We start from the raw sequence: 26,886 nt of genomic DNA on the forward strand, positions 1-26,886 counted from the left end.
ATTTAAAATTACATTGAACATGTTTACCCCTTCAATTGGACACGCGTGTCCTTACTCTTTATATACCACTAATAGGGTATAATGTTATATAAACGTGAGTGAACGCCAAAACAACTGTAATACGTTTAGTTATAATGACATGTTTCAGAGATTTTCGTGTTTAAATCAAATCACCGATATCTGATACTTGTACAAATCTATACGTGCAGACAATAAATTACAAAAATTGATAATTTTTTTTACTACCTATATACAGAAATTTTTATGCTACAAGAATAATTTGGATTATATATGCGCTGACGTATATAATATATACCAACTCGATAAGAGCATCTGAAGCCGAAAGAACACTCATCGAAGCAAGCGCATATAGCATATAATATAGAATACATATATAGGTTTATTATAACACAATGGGATTTTACATTGTCTGCTACAAGGACGAGAGGTTCCAAGTACAATATTCACCGCGGTATGAGGACACACACACTGGTATTTATCACACTTCAAACCATCCCACCCCAGTAAAAAACACGCATCAAATTTAGTGTATCCACGTGTGTGCGTTACTGCGATATGGGGTATTTCACGACTAATTGGAAGACCCTTCGGCGGTGAGAGTGTATGTGAGAACATGAACTGCAAAATTTGATATAATTAAAACGTCAGATTATAGTTTTGATTCATCTATATATATATACATATATTTATACAGGATAACAATATTATTCGATAAAGAAAAATATATATATATTATATACAAATTTCGATTTATGGCACAGAGGGTAGTGCAGACGTCGAATACAAGATACCTAGCCTCGGGGTTCCTGCAGATTGTTCATATTATAATATTACTCGATTCGCGGAGATACAGTCGTTCGTTTATGAAAGCGAATGAATATATTGTGCACATGGTCGGTGGCGGCATCTTCGTTTTCCTGGCCCGTTTTCTTGACTGAACGATTACTGCGGCCCTGGGCGCGGTATTCCACGTGCGCGTGCGCCCATAACAGCGATTCTACAGATGGAAATTTAATCGAAAAATCGACTGAAGAAATCGCTGTAATAATATTATTGTAAATGTAATTTAGGCAGAGAACGAAAGTGCGTGAGTCGGTTTACACGTGTCTGTGTTAGGAGGAAGAAAAAAGGAAGAAAAGGGACAGAAACGTGACTCCTCATTACCCACTGGCAACGTGACATATCGTTTATATACATAATCTCTATAATAGCAATGTACGCGTGTCAATAGCTATCCTAAATCTTTAGACAACTGGTTTTCAAACAACATTATTCCTAATTTGCCCAAAAAGGTGTTCTGAAAAAACACAAAATTAAATTTTTCATTTTTTTTAAGTCTTACATCACTGATGAAATTAAACCAAACCTAACCAGATTCAGATGATCTAAAAACTGATGATTTGAAATCTCTTAGCTTATAAATATTTGGTGAAACAAAAAAATAAAATCGTTACCGTCGAAAATAACCGGGTGAATTATGCCCACTTAACGAAACAACAAACACTTGTCTTTAACGCCACCCAACACGGCTATACTTGCTACCTATTATGCATTTAAGTAAGACAGTTGAGAGGTATATTATGGCTATTTTTTTCGAGGAAATACGGGTTTGGTAACGTTTTTTTTGCGCAGCGTGTGTGCAATAATAACGATAATACTCGTATTAATCATTTAATATAGTCGTCAACATTACGATAACGAAAATATATAATAGGAAATCGAACAGATTTTTTTTTTTAATATCTCGTTGAAAGCGTCCTTTAACGTATTATTTTTTTATTGTGATGTCTGTCATATTATAGGAAAAAAAACGGTGCAGTTGAAAAAAATCGACGACCACGCGAAATGCGATATGTTATAATAATATATTTATAATGCTATGTAAGCGAAGTGCGAAGTGGACAGTTATTATTGTTTTATCATTATTATAAAAATCCATCAGAACTTCGGTATGTTGTTATTTGTATAATAAACCGTATAGCAATAATATTTTCCACAAATTAAATTATGTGTACAGTATCGTATTCAATATTATTATAATATTATAGTCAATATTATTAGGATCATTACGAGTAGCGACCGAATAACTATCGAACTAACATACAATATCGGATTTTAAACAACTAATAATTTTTAATAATATCTACATACACCATTTATGGGTCGTATTTATTCAAAATTCTATCATTTTATTATAGACGATGATATATTATTGTTATTACCCACTCATATAGTGATATGATATGATAAGCTTATAAAATTAAATATTTCACTTCATCGACTGATATTTAGATAAATCGTTGGGGATTGAGCAAGAAATCAAGTATTATTTTTACATGACGGTTCTGAGAAACGGGTCCTTTTTTCACAAAGCCATCATCGACAATAAAATATAATATAATTTTACACCACCTGTACGGTATTTATCGATTTGTTTTACAATTATGTCGGTACAATTCGATAATACACAGAGTGATTCACCAAGTACCTATGTTTAACTTCATTTTTTCTTTAATATTGAATTTATAATTTTTAAGCTGGGAATTTTGAAGTATAGGTATAATTAAGATTAAAGGACCACATTTGAAAATTCTAATAGATTTTTATAATTTTTATGGAGTGTCCTATGAAAATACAAACTTATTATTTTCAAATGAGAACCAACCTTTTTCGTTGTATATTATGAAGCAAATATTTTTTTTTTAGATTTTTACCATATTGTAATCTAGTACTTCATATACTCAACATTTTTCATAAATTGTACAATGTTAACAGTTTTATATTAATTACTTTAATTTTAAAATCAGCCTAACTACAATATTTTCCTTATCTATTATCCTTAGTAAACAGTTAAATAACTCAAAAACTATACGTTAGAATTTTGAATATATATTTCGGATACATTAAAATGTGTATAAAAAATCAACTACTTAATAATTTTTAGGGTGATTTTCATTTTAAAAAAAATATGATGGTATCATAATGGGAGACTCCTTAAATTGTATTAAAAAAATCTAAATATTTAAAACTATATCCTTTTAAAATATTTAAATATAAGAATAATATATTATAAATTTAAGTTACAAAAATCAGAATTTTAATAAACTCATTATTAAATGAAAAAAATGGGACAAATATTCTGAGTGAACTTTATACATATTTATGTTTAACTATACTTAACTCTGCAACAATCTCATTACTCGAGGTTTTTTCTCGTTATTTTAATCGATAACGCTCCTGGACACACGAACGAATAGTTATATATATATACAGACATACTGTGCACACAATTTAATCAATTTAAGATCCCACACAACATTAATAATTCATGATCTATTCGTATTCCCATACATAATTTATATATATATATATATATATGACCTACCATAATCGTTTGACAGTAAAAAAGCTTTTGAAATAAATATTATTTTTTTTATTCTTTTGCTCAAAATCAATTTTGTCACTTACTTAAAAAGTAATTCTAAACATTGTTAAAAAAAAAAACCTGTAATAAATTAATTTTATACTTTAGTATGATTTAGCAAAAAATACCTACTTTGTGAGTATTTAATGAACTTATGTTACTCCAAGCACCAAATTCCAAATGCAAACAAACTTCTGAAATATATAGTTATAAAATTTAATAAATTTTTGTTTAGGTATGTGATTGTTTAAAAAGATGTAAGAGCATAAAATTACGACGCATAGTTGATAATATAAATAATGGTTTCCATTATAATAATTAGAAAAAATAAAATGTAGGAAACGTATTGTATTTTACTCCCTTAACTAAATAAACAATGTTATGATTACATTTAAAAAATTAATATTTTTTTATTTACTTAAAACCCTCTTTTGATATAAAATCGAAAAACGCTTATTACAAGTAACCTAACCAATGGCAGTTAAACATGATAAAAGGATGTGAGAGATGATGATAATGAAGAGATATCTTATAATAGATATACTTTCTCTAATGGAGTGTTTCTAAGGAATCAATACACAGGAAACTATATAGATATAGGTAAACAAGAAATTATTCTCTTACTTTAATAGCTTTAACTAAAATGTTTAAATCGGCACTTATAAAATTATTAGGTTCTAACAAGAACTGAGTGTTTTCTTAAATTGAATTTGTTCAAACTAATTCTTTAATGTCCATAATACTTGATGATGTGCATTAAGAATAAAAAAGTATTTACGAGTTCTTCAGGTCCACTACTTTTTTTTTAATAATACTTAAGTCAAACAACTATTGAACCATGTTTTATTATCATACGATAACATTGTAATTTAATACATTACTTTAATTGAGAAATTTTCTAATATTTTCTTAAAACAGTGAAACTTACCAAGTTGTCCTAGAAGTTAATTGAAAAACAATTTTACGGCTATGATTTCCTTTCTCTATTTTATATTTTAATTATTTTCCATAACACAATTGAGAATTTTTAAGTAATTTGATATCGCAGTGCAATTTAGAAATTCAATTCAATCATTTCAAAATATCGTTTAAAAATCGAAATTCATTAGTTCTAATAATACTTGTTATTTTTCTATCGTCGCCATCTCTCCCATTCTCCCACGTACCAATATATATATATAATGATGTAATAGTCACGTAGTAAATTAAAAATTAAAGTCAATTAATTTTATTTATTATAGTACAAATTGACGATATCATTTTTATTGTAATCGACCACTTAATTGAGTACAGATAATTGATAATAGTATGTCTAATGTCTATATTATATTATCACTTTTATCAAATAATATTTCATTTGATGAGGTTGTATTATATTCATCTAAGGGATGTAATATGAAAACAATCTTCTCTCAGTTCACAGTTAAACATAAAAAATAAAAATGTTATATATATTATACATACGTTGTACTATACACACTAATTGGTACGATGTATATTGTACGTATTGTATAAAATCATAAGTCATAACAATGGGTTCGCTGTTATATATATTTTCCGTTAAAATATTAAAATAATCTAACAATTTTTCAAATAAACGTAACCATGACCTTTATTCAACAATTGCCACATAATAAATTGCTATATATATATATATATATATATTATAGTGTTATACATTGTAAACACTTTTGTATAAAAACGACGCAATAAACTTTTTTAAATTAAATGTTATATCATAAACATATACGATATTATAAGACTGCGCGTATCCAGGATCAATTCATTAAGGAGGGCTAGAGGGAAGGTTACCTACAGTATTCCTATCACTCTCATTAATTTGATACACTAAGAGGAACTTATTAAAATATATGCACAAAAACTTTAAATCTAAATTAATTTTTTTTACAAATACATTCATTATGTAGTAAACAAAATAACTCATCTTAAACGGCAAACCTAAATATAATGTTTGATATAACTATATATATTTAATTCGTGAACACGTTTGAATTTAATATAAGTAATAACAATCATAGGTAAAAGTCGATCAAAATACATTATAAACAAATAATTTACAATTATTATCATTTATATTTATTAACAAGATTCAAAAATCTATAGCTGAATATATGAATTTAAAATCACAAATAAAAGGATTAATAACAGAAGTTTTGTTACATATATAAGTTTATTTATAAAATTTTAGTCTAATCATTATCGCTAAAGGGTATTAAGTGCCATATAATAACCAATAATATAGGTTTTATACAATTTTAATATTTGAATCATACTATCATCCTTAATCTTACAGAAACTGATTCTAACTGTGAGTAATCTTTGAAAATTGCATGACTTAGACTTGAAGACGAGATTAGTATAAATAAAATTAATTGTCAGCACCAGTAATGGAAATCGAGTGAATCTTTCAAGTAATTACCCCAACCGTTCAAGTGGACCTAATTCATACAGCGTAATAATTAGCATACTACGCATACATATTATACAACACACATAATATAACGTACATAATATATAACGTTCGGTCATGTATGAAATTGCAATATCATCATAAAATAATGTTTTTGAAAGGATTTTTTTCGGTTACAAAGTTACCAAATTTGTCTCTATTATAATTATTATACAAACACAGCTCAGTTTACACAAAAATAGTCAAAGTTTATAAAGGTTTTCAAAGTTTTCATATTATTACACTCATTTTTTAAAGCTATTTTCCAATTTTATTCAACTTTTATGATAGCGACTGAAAAAAGAGAACAATTTATCTTTCAAACGACAACCGAACTCCGTTTCAAATCTCTAAATGTACTCTTCATAAAATAAACATGCGTTTAGCTACCCCAAAAGTTTTTTTCAGTAAATAAAACAATAATTATAATAAACACAATAGTCCATAACCTGGGACTTAAAATAATATGTTTTGGTTCAAAAATTATGTGGAACAAATTTTTAAAATTAGTTGTTTGAAAAGCATTCAATAAATTCACAACGTACGTACGTAGAATTTACAAAAGAATAATAATTTTTCAATAGGTAATTTTATGTTTATTTTAAATATTTTAAACCATCACTAGGACTCAGATTTTTAAGCATAATAAGTAACTAAAAAAGGCACACGATTGTTTTAAAAAAGAAGCATATTTATTTTTTAAAAAAGTAAAAAAAAAAACATGACCAAAAGTTAACATGAATTAGTAATAAAAATGAATAAAAAAATTTATTAATTTAAACTAAAAAAAGAACTAGTTACCATGTATTTCCTTAGATTTACAGTATAGGGAAACTGCCTCTATTGCCCCACAGAATATTTTTAAATATAGAAAACGAACTCTCAACATCCACTGAAGTAATGGGTACATACTTCATACAAGCGAGATTACAACACTAAATCTTAAATTTTAAATTTAAATTTTGAAATGGTTGATATCGAGGTTATAGGCATACTGACTGTATAAGTACTGCAGGCTATATGTAGATCGACAATCTATACATTTAAAATACATTTAATAATCAAGCCGATAACGAAAACAATAATGATCCAATATAAACATTTAGTCCGCATTCTGGGTTTTTACGTTTCTTATTAATTTTTTTTTTTTTATTACAATAGCACAAAAAATATATAAAAAATTCACAACTGGAATAATTGAAAAAGCAATAAAAAAAGCAAAAAAAAAGCTTTTACATAAAAAAATCCGAAATAAATTGGTTTATTTGGAATTCCATTGAAGTGAAACGAATTTATGTATAAAAATTAAATTTCTATCTCATATATATATATAAAAGTAGCATATTATGCTTTAAAGTTTGAGCTCTAATGATCACATAAGTATATTTGATAGTCAATTATAATATATATTGTTCATCTTATACACTATATTGTTTATATGTATAAACAATTAGTATAGTATACATACATGTTAATCATGTTTTTTCCTTACTTCGCCGATTTATCACGAATCATTTAAGGCCAACAAAAAATAACTTTACATTATTGTTGTTTATTTTAAATTACATGTTATTATATTACTGCTAAACTAGGATAAAGTAATTAACCGAAAATGAATTGGAAAGGTTTTTTCAAAAAAACCCAAAATAAAAGATTACTATTCATCTTCTAACCATGTTAAGTTAACATACAAGTTAAAACTAAAATATATAATTTGTTTTAAAATATATTAATTCTTAATGATAATATTGGTTGACTCGTCTATTATAACTCTAATAGCCCAATAAGTTGGTATTTTTTATTAAATGTTATTAAAGTTTAAGAGATAAATTAGCAGTTCATGGTAGTATTGGGGAGGGGGTGCTAGCGTGGGGGTCAAAACTCTACACGGATCTATGCGTTTAATCCAAGTAGGTAATAATAATTTTACAATAGGTACAAAATGTTCCGTATTTTAAGATCTAATATAAAATCACTATAAAACTATTAACTGGTATACATTCTTAGCTTCACTTGAGTTTTACGATGATTTTATAAAGAAATATTTTAAATGCTTTATCAAATTATGATTTATATAATACAAATTTCTATTAAGACGATTACATCGTATTATATCAAAATCTCAAAATTTAAAAATTTAAAATGATGCTTTTCAAAACACTTGTAAGCTATAATAATGTTATAATGTTATATAGACACTATCAATACTTTTAAAAATAAGAAAGTTTGTATAACTATATAATATATATAACAAAAAACCGTCAAGTGAAATTTTGAGGTTTTTTTTACCTCAAATTTTGTGAACAAGACTACTCTTAAATTTTTAAAGAATGTATTTTTAAATTTATAATATATTTAATTAAGATAAATATGGCACCTGTAGTATGTTTGTATTTTATTCACACATTGTGGTTGATCACTCGTGTTTCATGAATATATTATATAAAACGTGTGAGATCATACCACAATGTCTAATAGGAATAAACTTATTAAAAATTAATAATTATATTTAATATCATTATACGAGTACCCTACCTAATATTGCTGATTATGAATATAAATTAAACATTATGACGAAAACTACACGTGACTTAATGTCACTTCACACCATAGCTGGGTATGCGTATTCTAACGCTAAATATTAAAAATTGAATGCATAGCTGTACTGAATTTCCATCTTACATGTACCGCAATCAATTCTTGAGTGAACAGCGCATTTTTATAAAATGGAAAAGTTATAAAAGTTTTACACTTTTTCCTATTACGCGTGTATCAATACACTTTGGGTATTTGGATGAAACGTTGCACCACAGACAATTTTCGTAAATTATTAATAAAACTTTTAAATATTTCGATAGTTTCAGAAATACGAGTGTACGGTTACCACATTTGTGTAGTCCTTAGCCCTAAATGTACAACTTTCCGGCTTCTATCATCGAAAGCAAAAAAATGTATACGCCTATAACTAATATATTACCTACACAAACGATAATACATGCTGGTGGATCCATTATTTAATATAATAGTTATCAAATGAGTTATTCAGTCATATTTAGTCATTTTCATTCCCAACCATGGTTGGGTGAGTCATAAATCTTCAATAATCAAATATCCAGTAATATTAGTATATTGTGATCATCGCACCATCAACTGATCGCTGATACTGCATTTTTTAACTATAAATTTAATGATAATTTTATTTCTTAGAAGTGGAGCTATATTAATATACTATCATACTATGGTCATTCTATAAAACAATACGATATTCGTCTTTAAAATTATATTTAAAGAATTAAGAACTGTATTGGTACCTATGTAAATATTTCCTTTAACGAGTGTAGAAATATAGGTAATTTATCAATCTTCAAAAATACTAAAAAACTCATCGAATTATCCTTAAATTCGATGTTGACAAATGACAAGTACGATATATCAATATTATGTAATATAGATACGTATAACAAAACATTTTGTATTTTTTATCCCGATAGATCAAAATAAAACTAACGTTTTTTTTTCAAACAATTTTTAGAGTAGAAAAATAACTGACACCATAAGACTTGTGGGATTTCTAAGTAAACCTAAATATATATCTTAGTAAATATTGCGTTTAAGCCTCTGCACCCCCTTCAAAAATAAAATACAGCTCTATAAGTCCCCCACTGACGATTACGCGAAATATATATCGTCGTCGTCCGTACGAACGAATAATATTTATAATATTGTCGTCGGTGGTAGTTGCTACTTCAATGAAGGGCGTGTTTGCAAAACGTGTAATACTCAGTGCGCTTGCGGGTGACGTCAAGGTTTAAAATACACCACCACCGACCGGTCAGGATTTTTATCAATGAAGGTAAAACTACGAGAGAGAAAGATAGATGAAGAGTGAGAGAGAAAATAACCAAGAGAGCGAAATAGCAAGCCACCCGCTCCACCGTCACCACTTTCCGACCATCAATCCACCGTCGCCGTGGCAACCATACACTCGAGCATAAGAGTACGTGCCGGTTGCGTGTCTGCTTATTATCGTACTATTAAAAATGAATATTTGGCTTTAAAATATGAAATTAAATTATTATATTATAATTATTCAAACTACCTATGAATAACGTCTTACATGTATTGAGAATAATAGACAGGTGTCCTACTCAGTGGCGTCATTATTATTGAAAACATTTTTTTGATTATTAAAAATGATTTTAATATTTTCAATAAATACAAAAAACATAAACAGAAAACATTTTAATACTGAATAGTACCTACTTATTCGATAGTAATGTGATAATGATATAGTGTTTGTTCGGTGGTGTGAAGTGTCAAGCGTGAAAATTAAACCAGACACTGGGGGGTAGGCTATGTGACCCAAATTAGCCCCCAGCTACCGGTGTCAATCGCTTTATTCGTTTAAGGAAGCTAAAACTCTAAAACGTGTATTTTTTTTCGGATCGTTGAAACTATTTTCTAAAAGCGTTGTAAATTCACAAATATCAGATGTACCTACAGATATATGCTGTATATTTGATCAATTAAAATTGGTTTGAAATCATTTTTCGAGACATTCACTATAAGCATTAAGCATAGTATAAATTATTCTTTCATATCTAAGCTCTGTAGGCTCAGTAGGCTCCGGACCACTATCGCGTTAAATTCCTGATTAATTGATAGATTCCAAAATCCTGAAAATTACACAATTTTTTCCTCTCTCGAATACCGATATGGCGATATGGCGATTTTATACATCACACGTATGTTCACTATAATAAAAGACGTTTGTATTATTGAATTGAACGGGTACGTGCAAAGGTTCTAAAATGTGAATTTGTACGTAAATCACAATATTTATAATGTGTAGGTAACACATAAGCTTAACACAATTGAACAACATAAATGCCAACTAAGGCTCTATTTATTATAATTTTATGACTCGTATGCTTTCTCACTCTATCCTTAGCATTGTTGTGTTCATACTGCAGTCCGTAAATTACGCGCACGCACTTTGGTACTCCCTGCCGTAGATATAATATTATACGACGAGGTTTATCGATTTCGACCCACCACACCAAACGACGACAAGCACGCACTTTACACTCACATAGGTACATACATACGTTATACATAAACGGTTTGTATATAATGTAGCAGTATGCCCGTGTGTATACAATTATACATAATATTATAAAATATATATATATATATATGAACTAACGACGGCAAAAAACGAGTAGCTGCATAATATATGAACGCGCGTCTCGATAGAGTATTCGTGTGGGTGTATATATATTTTTCGTAGAAGAAAAGAGTTTCTCTAACCCTTGCAGCAAATCCCCTGCCCGTTTGAATCTAATTGGCGTTTATACGGACGATTTTTCAACGCCACCCGGAAACGTCCCTATCCCTATACATGTATAGGACTTTATTGATCCTCCGGACATCCGCCTCCGACGTAATTTATGCAAGCGTGCCTACTATTATATATTACTACAGGTACTAGTACACTTCGCCACGTTTCGATGGATATATTTTAACGTGCATATCGTCTGTAATATGTACATAATATATGCCTATATCAGCACACGCTCTTTTATCCAAATACTGATTAAAATCGTCACATGTTTTGGAAATTTAATTCGCAACACCCGAGAGAATAACGCTGTATAACATAAGTACGCAAATGTCTACAAGAAAATAACAGTTAACGTAGAATAATAATTTTATATTTAAATATCAGTCGTTAATACTGATCGACATTTTTTTTAGTTATATATAAAATTAATACAAATCGTAATATAACCTGACGTATCAAAACAAAAATAACAAATAACCAACACTGCTATATTATGAATCGCTGATGACAAAATATTCAACTGTATAAGTATATATATGTGTGTGTGTTCCACAACGGTACATTATATGATAACTTAGTAGAACACATTTAACTTAGATATAGGTACCTACAAAAAAATTCAAATAATATAATAGTAACTATAGCAGAATCGTTTTCACAAATTCCGAATACCTAGCTGATGCGACATTGTAAGTATGGTTTTGAAATTACGAGCAGACGAGTCCTGACGACGAGAGTTCCGTTTCCGAACCCTTGACCGTGTTATAATGATTTACAATCTGCGCACCTTATTAATCTGTAGAAGTTATAGTGCTTTATTATATTATAACTATGATTCAATTTATTAAAGGCTTAAACTATACCCACACCGGATTACATTTAGTGTAATTGTATTATATATAGGTTATTGTTGTAGAATATATTATATATTAATCATTATAGTCTAGAGTTGTAAGTAAACCTGGTAAATTTACTGCAGGTTCATTTTTGTTTACCAAAATAATTACTAATGGACCGCTCAAACTAAACGACTTATTTACGAGACCTATAAAAACACAACAATTTAATGATAAATTTCATGAATCGAATAATTTTACGAAATAATAATATTTATATCTATTCAAAACGGTCATACATATTATATAATTTTTTGTTTACTTATGTATCAATCTATTATAAATAGGTATAATAACAGTATTATCATTGCCAAAGTTATTTTCACACTAGTGCATGTTTTTATCATATAATTTTGTCTTTTTAATTATTATAGTTATTTATTTATAATAGTTAGAGATTTAGGTGAGTATCAAACCAACTTATAAAGTTAAAAATTGTAATGGGCTTAGTTATAAGTAGGTAATCAATTGATTCTAAACGCGCATCCTAGTGTGAATTCTTTACACTTAATATAAACATTATTTATTTGTCGTAAAATATAACAATTTGTCTATCATGAAAAACACAATACAGTGGGTTGTAAGACTATTAATTATTTAGTAAAACGTAACCACGTAAGTTCTACTTAGGTCATCTTCTTATAGAATGTTGATATTAATACTTTTATGCTACTATACTATAGTTACAACAAGTACTTATAATAGTCACAGCTGACTTAGGTTTTATATGACCAAATTACTGAAGACATTTTTTACATATCAAAATAAAAAGTGTAGGTGAATACGGTGAATACTTTCATTATCAACATATCCTGATGCTCTCGAAATTTGAATGGACTGCAGTATACATTCACTATGGACACTATCCAAGACTTTCATAATAATTAATAAATTATCGACATTATCATAAAAGTGTCGACGAAGCTTATATAATTGGTTCGAAAAAAGGAATATAATGAACTGTATTTATTTAGAGAAACTCAATGTCAAACCAATAAACCACATAGACTATTATTTTTATACAAAATTAATGACTTTATTGTCAGAAAAAACAACTTTAAAAAGATCAGCAAATACCTAGGTACGTATCAATACAGTTTTAGCCAGACCCTAACACTCACGTTATATAACATAATAGAGGCACGTAGCCATGGGGGGAGGGTGTTATAGGTGTAATAACACCCCCCCCCCTCAATTGTGGTATATTTAATATGTTTTATTAAGATAAAGATGCATCATAAGCACGATTTATTTTAAATCGATATATGATTTATGATATATGTGGAAAATTTAAGACTTTGCGTGTTTTCATTGCAATTCTAGTAGTTAATGTAGTCCATAGTTGAGCTGGAATAATAATCGACCGCGAGAAAAAAATGGAAGCGGCAATTTCAACAGTCAAAACACGATATTAAATTATATATTTATATGTAAAATTATTTTGTTCATTTGTCACGTAATACCCGTCAATCGGATTAGTAATAGTAATTTGGATTTGCACGCACAACGGTTTTTTTTATTATTATTATTATATTGATTTGCATAGCAAATTTAAATAACATCGAAATGACACGGGTACGAATAAAACTGTTATGTAGGTATACATAATAATAATATATCAATAAATATTAATTCGTCATTTTACTCCCGTTCTTTACATATATGGTACATTGTAATAATCTTAATTCATAAGTAAAGGATGTATAATATAGGTATATCACCGTTATATATGACAATTGATGAAGTAATTATCTCTGCAACTTTACCATTTCCGTCGCATATTACACGTGTTTGTATTAAACACAATAATATAATAACATTTATTAAGTACCAATCTACTACGTCTACGGATGTAGTATAGACAGTATATTATATGTATATGACTAATGGTATATATGTCTAATATTATACAGATTATGGACATGTGAATGAAAAATATACTATAAGATTTCCAAAGTTCATCCACTAAAAAATTCCAAAATTAAATAAATTACTGTTTAAATTTTAAATTAAACAAAATAATATGCTATCTATATAGCATAGACGCATTCATAATTCGTAAAAAATTTATATTTAAACAAAATTCTTTTGCTTTTTGTAAATCATGACTTACCTATCAATAGTGCTTACAATTAGTAAATTAATGTAAAAAAAAATTAATTTAAATAGATGGTTATATTTATTAATTGTATTAATATATTATGGTAAAATACTAAATTATAGAAATAATAATTTTATCAAATGGTACTATTTATTATATATTATACTTAGATAAGGTTACCAATTATATTATACCCATTGTACCAAAATAGGTCATACCCACCTATAACTCCAAATTTCCATTTTATTTATTATACATTATAAGTCTATCTCAATCTATAGACTAACTATAGGAGATTTAAAAATTTATTATAAGCCTACATATTACATTACATAGTATATAATTTAGTATGCATGTATACATATTGGCTATTTATAACATGTTATTATATTATTTATGTATAAATAGGCAATAGACTTGTATTTCTTAAAACTAATCACGAAAAATTATCAATTTATTTTATATTTTATACATAGTGAATATGACATACATTATTTTATTCCTATATACCAAAATATGGATCACATCAATGACAAAAACGTAAATTGTAATATGGCCATATAGGTTTATACTTTTTGGGTTTTGATTTAATATTTTTTCGTTTATATTTTATTACAAAATAAAGACACTAGTAGGTAGAATAATCTCCAAAATGCACTTCTCATTAAGGGATCTCTAAAAGGGTCAGTTATAAGTTACAACTTATTATATACATAGTTAATATAAATATAAATAGCTATTAGTTTTTGATTTAAAATAAACTCATGTAGTTATATAATCATATATATATATATATATGTGTGTATTATACAAACAGACTAAATAATTATTTACTGATATAAATTGAATGTGCTTTCATTTAATACACAACTAAGTAATACTTGAATACCTAGCTTTATTTATATAATTATCAAAAGTATCTACTACCTACGTTTTAGAAATTATTATATTTATTCAAGGTTAGGTAGGTACCTACTATATTTAAATACAAATAAATTAATTATTGAGTATATAAGTAAGTACTGGGGCACTAGGCAATAGATAAGTAAGTAGGTATCCTAGGAACAGAAGTATATATTATATAAGTACTTACACCTAGTAGATAGATACCTACCATTCTATACCTTAACTATAATTATCTATTTATAGGTATATACTACCTATTTAGGTAAATTACAGAATGAAAATATTATTTGATTTATTAAAACATTCAAACCTAATTTTAAGGTCCCAAATTAATTATTCATACCTAGGGCTCGGATTTTAAAACATAATAAGCAACTTAAAGAACACACGATTGTTTAAAAAAAAGACAAAAACAAAAAATAAGTATATTTATTTTTAAAAAAGCAACAAAAATAGCATGACCAAAAATTAACACGAACTAGTTATAAAAATGAATTTAAATTTTAAAAAGAATTAAATACCGTGTATTTCCCTTGATTTTCAGTAGTGAAACTGACTATTGTCTGACAGAATATTTAACATTCAACATATAAAACGAACTCTCTACATCCACTGAAATGATCGGCACCTACATACTTCATACAAAAGGTTTCAAATTAAAACACTAAATCTTAAATATTGAAATGGTCGATATCGATTTAGTGAAGCACACTGACCGAAGAGGTACTGCTAGCTATGCTCTGTAGATAGACAATCTATACGTTTAATATAGGTATTTAAAAAACAACCCGATAACGAAAACGATAATAATCCATAATAACCACTATTTAGTATTTTAGTCCGCATTTTGGGTTTTTACATTTCTTATTAATTCATTTTTTATTTTTACTATAACAGGTAAACATAAAAATTGTACAGTTAAAATATATGAAGAAGCAACGAAAAGAGCCGAAAAAAGCAAAAATAAATCGGTTTATTTGAAATCAGAATGACCTGAAACGAATTTATGTATAAAAATTAGATTTCTATCTCATATATATATAAAAAAAGAAGCATATCTACCTTCCTAACATAATAATATCTATGCTTTAAAATCCGAGCCCTAATTATTAATATAACTAACTAGACGGGTACGAGCAAATTTATAAAACACTTCGAAAGAAAAAAATAGGTACCTATTACCTCTAACTATGAGGTGTTAAATATAATTAGAATAACTAATAATTATGATAATACCTATTATTCTTATTCCGATTTCATTCTGCATTGTCTAGTATGTATTGTGTAATATTGTTAAAATGGTCTCAAAAACAAGGTTATGTCAACCGGCCGAAATAGCTCAGTTGGGAGAGCGTTAGACTGAAGATCTAAAGGTCCCTGGTTCGATCCCTGGTTTCGGCAGCGATTTTTTGCTGTTTTTTTTTTAATTTTAACATTTTTATTTTTCACTGTCATGTCTCGTTTGTTGTAATTATCTTTTTTGAATAAATATTATTAATCTTATTCGTATAATCATTATTGTTAACAGATAATATTTTTAATTAATTTTCATACAAAAACAATAACTAATTAGCAATTAGGATAATGTACATAAATATTTTTAAATATTAAATTATTTTTGGTATAATAACTAGATATTTCAAACAACTTTTACTTATAATACTGAATGAATAATATTTTTGAATAATTACAAAATGTAAATATATTGAATCTATTGAAATTTGAAACTATTCGTTAAAATTTAGTTTTAAATTCAACAATATTTTCATAAAAAATATCATTAAATTAACAGTTACCTATAGGTACTCTAAAAAAAAAAAAGGTAAATTTTTATTTGTAAAAAAAAGTTTGTAACACCACAGTCACTCTTTAAATGATATAAAAACCCTAAATAATTGAAAAAATATGGTCATTCAATACATTTGAAAATATCAAAAACCAGAATTTAAATAAATCTATTATTAAATAAAAAAATTGAGAAGCATAATTATTGGTAAATCATGTTAGATAGTACATATTAGTTAAATAGATAATGGATACATTAATTAAATGACATTAAATTTTCTCTAAAAGTGTATTATATCATGTAAAATATATATTCAGGTTTTAATGTTCGGACTTATCGATTAGATTCAACAATAAATTCTGAATAAAAATATGTAAGAATTAATAACACACGACATTTTATAAATATTTGCAAAACCGCCATTCCTCTTGGTTATGTATGAAATTAAATTACTGAGTTATTTATTGGTTCATTACTTTATAAAGTGTAGTAAGTTCCGTTATACATTATTAAATTTCAATGAGGTCTACAAAATGTCATAAGAATGTCATAGAAGTATAGAACACATGTGAAATGAAGGCCATAAATGACGTGACTCTGAAGATTGACAGGTTTTGACCAGTAGTAAATAACGTGTATAAATGTATAATGTTTGTATATTTTTATTTTTTGTGGTTAAATGTGACTAAATTTCTTATTAAATGTTTGTCTATATAGAAAATCAAAATTAATTATTTTTACAAAACAGTTTCTGTGAAATTTGTTAATTGTATAATACTGCCTATGTATAGTATATTTATATTATGAAGTTAAAAATGTTCTCGATTTCTGCAGTTATTGTTGTTTTTTTTAATCTACCTATTCAAAATTTCTGTTTTTTTTTAAGATAATAGAGATATTTCTCTATTACATAAAAAAATGTTGTATACTTACATCTTCCACATATTATAAGCAAAAATAAAAATAATCTTCCACATTAGTTTATATATAAATTATATCAAATTAAAGTTTTTATTGAATAAAAGAAATAATATTTACTACTTATTTGTATTATGTGAATATCAGAATATACAATAAGCAAATTTGGAGTTAAAATAAATACAAGACATGATTGTATAAATTAAAGAAAACTCCGGTGACACTAGAATCTACAATGTAGATAGTAGGTACTCGGGGTTTGATTAAAATTTTATTTTATTTTGTGATGTGAAAAAGAGGCCACGTGGCCAACTTATTTTATGACAAAGAGTAATTGAGATTTACTGCCTTTAATAACATTATATTGAAAATGACAGATTTGCGGGGATGTGACATTTTTTAATCAAACTGTTCATAGTAACGGAATATAAATAAAGGTGTTATTTAAATGTTGAGGAGATGTTGGTGCAGCATTATCAGAGTGAACCAGAGATCGTTATTTATGAGACGAAAAGGTATGGATTAGAATAATTGGTATAATCTTCAGTTGAAAGTTTTGATAAATACTTAAATCAGAATGTCATACAGGTAAAATTTAATACATAATATTATCAATGACAATCTGTGTGTATATGTATATCGAATATCGATTACGACTTTCAATCATCGTCATAATATCACAACTATTATAAAATAGATTTTCGTTTTTCGATATAGTAGGTAATAAATTATTAAAGTGTAATCTTTGTTATATGGATACCTACCGCGGTTAAATATTTATTACTATAAGTTCTTCTTAATTTTTTTTTTTTTTTACAACAACAGTTTTACATTACAGAATAAAATATGGCACCCGTTGACAAGTCGACCGATGGATCCGATTCGGCCGACAAATCGGGCACGGCGCCACCATCGATGGGCGAAAATAAGACAGTCGGCGGCACATCGGCGCTTGAACAGCAGGCCAAACAGGGCACGCCCGTCTTGTACGGTACCGGATACGCCGAGACGACTATGAGTTCAAAGCTAGAAAACGCAGACGTTTTAAGTGAGTACACAGCAACCTACACATCGGACACATCCTACACACGATACACATTCTGTATAAAACCATGTAGCCACTTATGATGGTACTCAGTAAAAGAATAATGATAATATAACATGTCTTTTAGTAATGTCTCGACCACTATTTTTCATCTCGCATAATTTATACTGCAATATTACGACCTCGTCAAAATTTCAAATTACGCAGCCGTTTAAGAAATGTTCTGAAAAAGATTTATTGATATTTTTAAAAAGCGCCTGTCACTTGCACGTATACTATACCTATTCGCTCTACTATATACAATTTATTATATTTCCGTTCGTTCACTATTGGTCCATAAAAATAACTAAACATTATTTTTTAAATAATTGCACTTGTTTTATCTAAGTTATACCTAACCTAAGTACACGCACATAATACATGTAATATTTTTAAATAATGTCACAAAAGTGTAAGTCTAGCATTTTGCAACGGGCCAATAATACTAAGGAGTCAGTTTATATTATATGAACGGCTTTTGAGAAAATTATTATTTCATGTCTTGATGGATCCTTGAGACACCTTTACAATCCCTTACCAACTATCCTACACATATTCACACATACACACACACCCTTGATGCCATAGCTAGTGCGAAATATACGCAATATATCGCATTGTTAGATTATAAATTGGTCGCAACGAATAGAATATAATATAGATATACTATAAAACAATAATATATTTAACTCATTTCACTGAAATGTTATTTATTTGCAGAAACTAAACTCTCTGACAAAGATTTGAGGACGCCGAGCATACCGTTCTTCACGTCCACGCCAAACACTTTAACTCCAACGGATAGTTCTGAAATGCCGCCATGGGCATCTTGGTCTATAATAATAGGTCAGCAGCAGTTTTCTATAAATTAATTCCAACAAAATTGTATATTTTGTACAAGAATTTCATTAATATAATTATTTTAACTATATTATGTGTATAGCGGTAGTATTATTAGCCGTCGGATTCGTGGGCTTTTGCATACACAGATTCTTCAGGAAACGAAGAACAAAAGATGGCAAAAAAGGAAAAGGCGTTGTCGATCTAAAGGCTGTCCAACTATTAGGTTCGGCCTACAAAGAAAAAGTAAGGATTTATAAATAAATTAAACAGCATACGATCGGTTTAAGTTAAATCGTCCCGTTTTTGGTACGATTGTACAGAATAATCACGTAAATTATTATAGTCTTATGTATGTTTAATTAATGGCCAAAATAACGTGATTACAATATAACATTATTATTATTATTATCATCATCATTTGAATAATAAATAAGTTAACTATTAACTATTATAGTCACTGAAAGTAGTTTAAAAATTACAAATTTATCGATCTTAAACGCTCTATTTAGCTCTAATTAATTATACCTTGAAATATTTTAAATTAAATCGGTCAAACATATATATTAAACTTTATTTCATTTTTTAATTAAGGACGGATTATACTATACAAATGTATAGAAATTCTACTTTCAACACATAATACAACAGGGAAACTTTTAACTGATTGAAAAAAAACGAATTTTACATCGTCGGATGTACAATTTCTGTTATTTTTTAGATACAACCAGACATGGAAGAATTGGCTGATAATGCGGAAGATATCGCGGAAGAAGGAGACAGTACGAAAGACGAGAAAAAGTTGGGAAGGTTACAATTCAAGGTAAAACTACACAGTAATAATATGTCTGACTTTTTTTTCTAATTGGATGGCATGGGGAAAAAACAATACGTGTTACAGATGGAATATGATTTCCAAGGCAATACTCTCTCCGTGACTGTGATCCAAGCGGAAGATCTACCGGCCCTGGACATGGGAGGTACTTCGGATCCGTACGTGAAGGTTTATTTATTACCGGACAAAAAGAAAAAATTCGAAACAAAAGTGCACAGAAAAACACTGAATCCCGTCTTTAACGAAACATTCCAGTTCAAGGTGCATATTTTTATCAATTATTATTATCCTCATCTAACGTTATAAGTTATGAGTTTATGAAGTATGAACGTAACGAAAATCAAATAATAAATAACTATAAAAGCATAATCTGTGAGGCCAATTAGTGAAAGGGAGAGGAAGGGAGGAGCAGGTGCCCCTATCATTGTATAGGGGAGGCAAATATATCGTTTATCCCCTCCCGGCTCTCCCTTGTTTTAAGCTCTATTTTATTGAATATTACAATACTATTTTTAAAAGCATTATGTTTGAGTTTTAATATTATTTTCTCTGTACATTTTTAGTAGTAAAAAATATAATGACTAATTTCTCTTTAAATTATATATATTATAATAAAGTATTCTTTAAGTCTTACTAATTTTAATATGATAATACTAACTTGGTATATTTTTACTAATTTAATAATTCTATAATTGATTTATAGACCGCTACAATATAATATTTTTTCATTCATAGATTTATATTATTAGTAAATTGTTTGAGAGGTAGAACAATTTCACTTCCTCCCCAACTATATTTGTAACAACAAATTGTTAAATAATACATCAATTTTGCTACTGCCTACTTATAATATAGCGCCCATAGTGTTAATCGATATATATATAAAGTATAGACTTTATAGCGTACATATATAATTGAGTTGCATAATACTTATTTGTATTCCTTTCGTCGTCCCACAGGGGATACCTTATGCAGATGCGATGAACAAGACTTTAGTGTTTGCCATTTTCGATTTTGACCGGTTCTCCAAGCACGATCAAATAGGAGAAGTAAAAGTGCCCTTGTGTCAGATTGATTTGGCTCAGACAATTGAAGAATGGAGAGAACTGCAGTCGGTCGAAGGAGAAGGAGGACAGGTCAGTAAAAAAAAGCGATCGTGGCGAATTATTTATGGGAGTCTATACTATATTTTAATTATAAGCTTTTCCTATATTATTATATTGTTCTTGTCCATAAGTAACATATTATTATTTTTGTTATTATTATTATTATTAATTTGTCGTACTGATTGTATACACGCAAAAGTAACTTGTGATTTTTTTCATGCTGAGAAAACTTCACGAAAATCTTTTGAAGTATTTCTCCGTTTTTTAAGCGTTTCAGAATAAAACACTATTTTTTTCTAACTACTGCAACATTTTAAAAGACTAATTATAATATTGTTGCGATAATATTTTATTCCACTGTCAATCGGATCATAATAGCCAATTAGTAGGTAAAACTCATGTGTAATTTCAGCGGACAGGAACAAACACTATTTCATGGTTATTTTCATTTAATACCTATAGATAATATTAGTTTTATTCTATGATTCATGTTTATTTTATATTTAACTATTGTTTGAATTTATTCCTTATTTTTATCTAATTAATTAATTAATTCATTGTTTAATTTTGGGATCAGTGATTTTCGTATAAAACAAGCATGCAATACTTTTCTATTCTATATATTATTATATTATTACACACACACACATATAATATGTACTAATATAAATTATTATTTTTAGGTATATTATATGTGTGGCTGTGTATTCTGTGTAGTATATGTATATAGGGTTTTTTAAAGTAAACCGGCTGTATTTCAAAGAATATTTGTAATTTTTGTTTTTTTATTGTTTCTTATACTATGCATTATTCTAATTTTTTTAGAGTACCTATTAAAGCTAGAATAGTGTATGGTTAAAAATGTCCAGTAAAATAAAACAAAAATTCAAGTACCTATTTCACAAACTATACATAAAATTATGATGTTTGATTTAAAAAATCATCCTGTATATATATACACACACACACTTACATTTACATTATATATATATATATACTATATATATATATATATTGTTGCAATATTTTATTTCTTCTTTACATCTACATTTTTTTCATATTATTATCTATTGTTGTTCGCAAGCATTGTATTTTGTTATTTTTTCTGTTTGTATTGTTTTGGTTTGAATACAAAAAATCGACCCGATTTTTTTGGAACACGGTGCACCACGAAAACCAACAATGTAAAAAATATATACTCACGTAAGTACGACGGCCTCCTCAGCCGAACTATAGCCCTGTGTCATACCAAAATGTGTGCTGTGTCTCGTGTTTTTGTGGTGTTCTGCTAATATTATGATTTTTATTTATTTATTTTTTTTTATATATATAAATATTATATTATATATACATCAGTTTTATATTTAAATCCTTTGTTTTCGATGTTCTAGGAATATATATTTTTAGATATTCATGCGTTTGACAGTTTTTCTCGTTGAAAGAAAATGGACGTGACTTTTTCACGGGTTTTCCCTCGTTGACGACTAGCGTTAACGTTATATTTAATTTTATTGTTGTTGTGATCAAGTGTCGCAGACGCAGAATTGGTATCAATGGTCTGATGCTAAACTACTCTCTTTTTGCCACATGCAAATTTATTAACTTAATACGATTCATACCTACTTACTCACCACCGTTAGTAATTATTTCTATCGAACCGTTGTGTGTTTTGTCGCGTATTTTGATTTACGATTAAGTATCTACGTTGATAATTGTGATTATATTTTAACACAGATAAACACTAATACCTACTATAAATAGCCCTTAAATTTTTTTATTTAAAATAAAACATAATGTCATATTAAAATAGGATAACATGGTTATTGAACTAACATAATAACTTATTTTATTTTGCATTAATTCATTTTTGAAAAACATTTATTATTATTGATACGCATTTCTACTTTATCTTATATCATATATAATACATAATTCGATGGTGGAAAGGTCAAGTAACGTAGCCCACAAAAATGAAATTTTAAGGGAGAGACTAAAATCTTATTAGTTTTGTTAAAAATGATCCAAGGAAGCTAAAATGTAATTGGTTAATTATTAAATACGTATTTTAACAAATAATTATACAAAAAAAATGATTTGAGTGTTATATTACTTGGTTAAAAATGAGTATTTACATGTGTTTAATAATTATCAATTAAAACCTCGATTTCGATAAAGTTGAGGGTTATGTTATTTGGCCTTACCACCATCGATATTATCTTTAAGAAAATTGTGTTATTCAAGAATTTTTATTTTAACACAAAAATCGCATGATTTACTAACTAAATTGTATGGACGCTATATGGTATTTTTCAAAATATTTCAATGAAAAATAAAGATAAAAATTGATCTCAAGATCATATTTTAAAATCATAATTCATAACTTTATATTCTAATAATTTCATAAATAATCATACAAGGGTATAAAATATTACTAATATGTTTGAATAAATTAATAACAGCAAAATACTCTAACAGTTAAACTTTATAGGTATATTATGTCACGTTTCAAACGTTTTGCAATGTTGAACTATGATATGAATATTATAGTTTTTATTTAATATATTATATTCTTATTAAAATATACATTAATACAATTATAAATTAATTTTATAAGTGTCATTTCGTCCCAAAAAAACGAGAAACAATATTATTTCAGTTGTTATATTATTTAAAACACATAATATGAATCATATGCGTGCATAAAAATCATTTAATTATTTCATTAAATACTCATTAACACATTTGAAATATATACAATAGTTCGATATTAGATAGGTACGTATCCACTGAAAACCAACCAATATATTATTATATTAAAACCATAATTTAAACTGTACAATGTACAACATGTTACTTTTAATATTAGTGGATTTCCTTTGACACATTTCGACCTTTGATACCAATGTCAAGTGTGAGCGAAACTATTTTATAAAGTAGTTCTCTGGAAACATGCAAATTTTCACGTATATATTATTGTTATGATCTAAAGGTTATGTTTTTGTACATAGACATTGAGTAACATTTAAGTACAAAAACAACGGTATGATATTATTTTAGATTTAATTAGGATCGATGTATTAAATAATATTATTAGCATATATTATATTATATAGTATGTATAATTGTGTTGTAGGTATTTATTGGCGCTGAATATAATAATAATAATAACTATACTACGCTAATTTTGTACAAATACGATGTTTTAGTTAACGATAAAATATTAGTTGAACCGAGCAGAGAACAAAAAAAAAAAAATTTATATATTTCAGTTTTTTTATGAATTAATTTTTTTACAGTTCAATTAAATTAAAATTTCTTCTGTAAAACTAGTGTTTTTAAAAATCAAAAAAATATGTTTAATAAAATAATTTTCAACGTTTCAATTTAAAAATATTTTGTTATGTTTACCAATCAACAGTATATATCGTTGATCGGAATTAAAAATAAATTTAAAAACATTATTAATATTTTACTATGAAACACCATAATATATTATATTGACAAAACCTGGACGCAAAACACCCAGGCAAATATAGGGTGAATAGTATAATAAACGTAATAATATTATGTTCTACAAGGAATAGCCTATAACATGTATTATATTGATCTATAGTAAATATTATATTTTATTGTTGTTTTACTAACATTAATTTTTTTATTATTATATTATATATAGAGCAGTGGGTGCTAGACCTTATATAGTGTAGAATGTCAAAACACTTAGGTATAGTGGTTACTTAGAATTTGAATACTCCAAAGCGTTATTTAAGACCTATAATAATAATAATATAACATCATTAGATTCAAAATTCACATCTAGTGGCACAAATCATTTGGAACATGCTGTATTACCTAGTACAAGTTCCCGTGTAAAAAATCAATTTGTTTTATTTTAGAAAATTGGATTGTTTTTTTTTTTGTACCGATTCGAAAAATTATACCTTCGAACATGTCTTGTCATTAAAACTATTTGTTTTGCCATTTTTCAGGACAATAAGCTGGGAGACATTTGCTTCTCGTTGCGTTACGTGCCTACTGCCGGAAAACTTACCGTAGTGATATTGGAAGCTAAAAACTTAAAGAAAATGGATGTTGGTGGACTTTCAGGTAAAAATACGATAAAAACCATGATCTACAATCGTATCGTACGATATGCTTCCTATGTTTTCACTAATCATAAACATGATGTATAATATAATATCATTACTGTGTAGATCCGTACGTGAAGATCGCATTAATGCAAAATGGGAAAAGGTTAAAGAAAAAGAAAACGAGTATAAAAAAGTGTACCCTCAATCCATATTACAACGAGTCGTTCACATTCGAAGTGCCATTTGAACAGATACAAGTAAATACAATTTGTGTTTTCAAAAATTATGGTAATATAGTTTTAGGTATAGGTTATTATCTATATACTGTAGATATAATATAGAAGATAAAAATAATAATAATATCGATATAATGAAAAAATTAAAAAATCAAACACTGTGTACATCAGGTTTTAATATTTGTATATAGACTAAAAACGATAAATTGTTATCTCGTTGATAATTAGTCTAGAGCTCTAAAGCATAATTTAATACTCAATAAGCTAAAAAAAACTTAGTCACCTTAAAAAATGGTAATTTTTTATTTGATTTACCATGATTTGAAATATCAAAACTTCATTGGTATAATCGATTTTATAATAAAACTTTTTTTTATTACAAAATTCACCAAAGATGAAATAATATATTACCTATGTAACAACCCAAAAGACAGAAAGTGTGACAATCGGCTAACGTTTAATTTCCATCGTAATTTTAGCTACACAAGCATGCATTTTAATTATTTTCGAATTCACTCTTAAAGTTCAAGGTGACACTGCTCAAACAGTTCATAAATTTTTTTTATATTTAGTAATTTGTGTAAAATAGCTCACCTATACAATTCAAAGTATGAAATCCAAATAAATGTTTATATTATATTTTGGGTTATCCCTCAAATAGTGAAAAGTATAAATACCTACGTGTGTATTTTTTATGTGCCTATCCAAATTGCAGGTATTGTAATAAGCTTAATTTTCACCATGAATTATTTTTCAGTTATCAAATCAGATTTGAAATTTCTAAATTTAAAAATATTTGTGGAATAAAAATTTAATATATATTGGTAA

General features: G+C 27.3%; 1 protein-coding gene and 1 non-coding gene across 3 annotated transcripts in view; both read left to right on the top strand.

Moving 5' to 3' along the window:
- The window catches only part of LOC114128298 (synaptotagmin 1), a 40,272-nt gene that overhangs the window by 7,676 nt on the left and 5,710 nt on the right, over positions 1-26,886 (top strand). Inside the window, exons 2-9 of one of the 2 annotated variants that reach the window (XM_050204450.1) lie at positions 18,705-18,914; positions 19,671-19,796; positions 19,894-20,036; positions 20,512-20,613; positions 20,692-20,886; positions 21,585-21,761; positions 25,730-25,838; positions 25,946-26,079. In XM_050204450.1, the coding sequence (XP_050060407.1) occupies positions 18,713-18,914; positions 19,671-19,796; positions 19,894-20,036; positions 20,512-20,613; positions 20,692-20,886; positions 21,585-21,761; positions 25,730-25,838; positions 25,946-26,079 (1,188 nt within the window). In that variant the 5' untranslated portion in view covers positions 18,705-18,712. Of the gene's footprint in view, positions 1-18,704; positions 18,915-19,670; positions 19,797-19,893; positions 20,037-20,511; positions 20,614-20,691; positions 20,887-21,584; positions 21,762-25,720; positions 25,839-25,945; positions 26,080-26,886 lie in introns of both variants that reach the window. The other variant, XM_050204449.1, reaches the window with a different exon arrangement.
- Positions 16,491-16,563, top strand: Trnaf-gaa (transfer RNA phenylalanine (anticodon GAA)). Its single transcript has one exon. It is a non-coding gene; the product is annotated as a tRNA-Phe (tRNA).

This window comes from Aphis gossypii, chromosome 3 (genome assembly GCF_020184175.1).
Source record: "Aphis gossypii isolate Hap1 chromosome 3, ASM2018417v2, whole genome shotgun sequence".
In the NCBI taxonomy this organism is placed as follows: domain Eukaryota; kingdom Metazoa; phylum Arthropoda; class Insecta; order Hemiptera; family Aphididae; genus Aphis; species Aphis gossypii.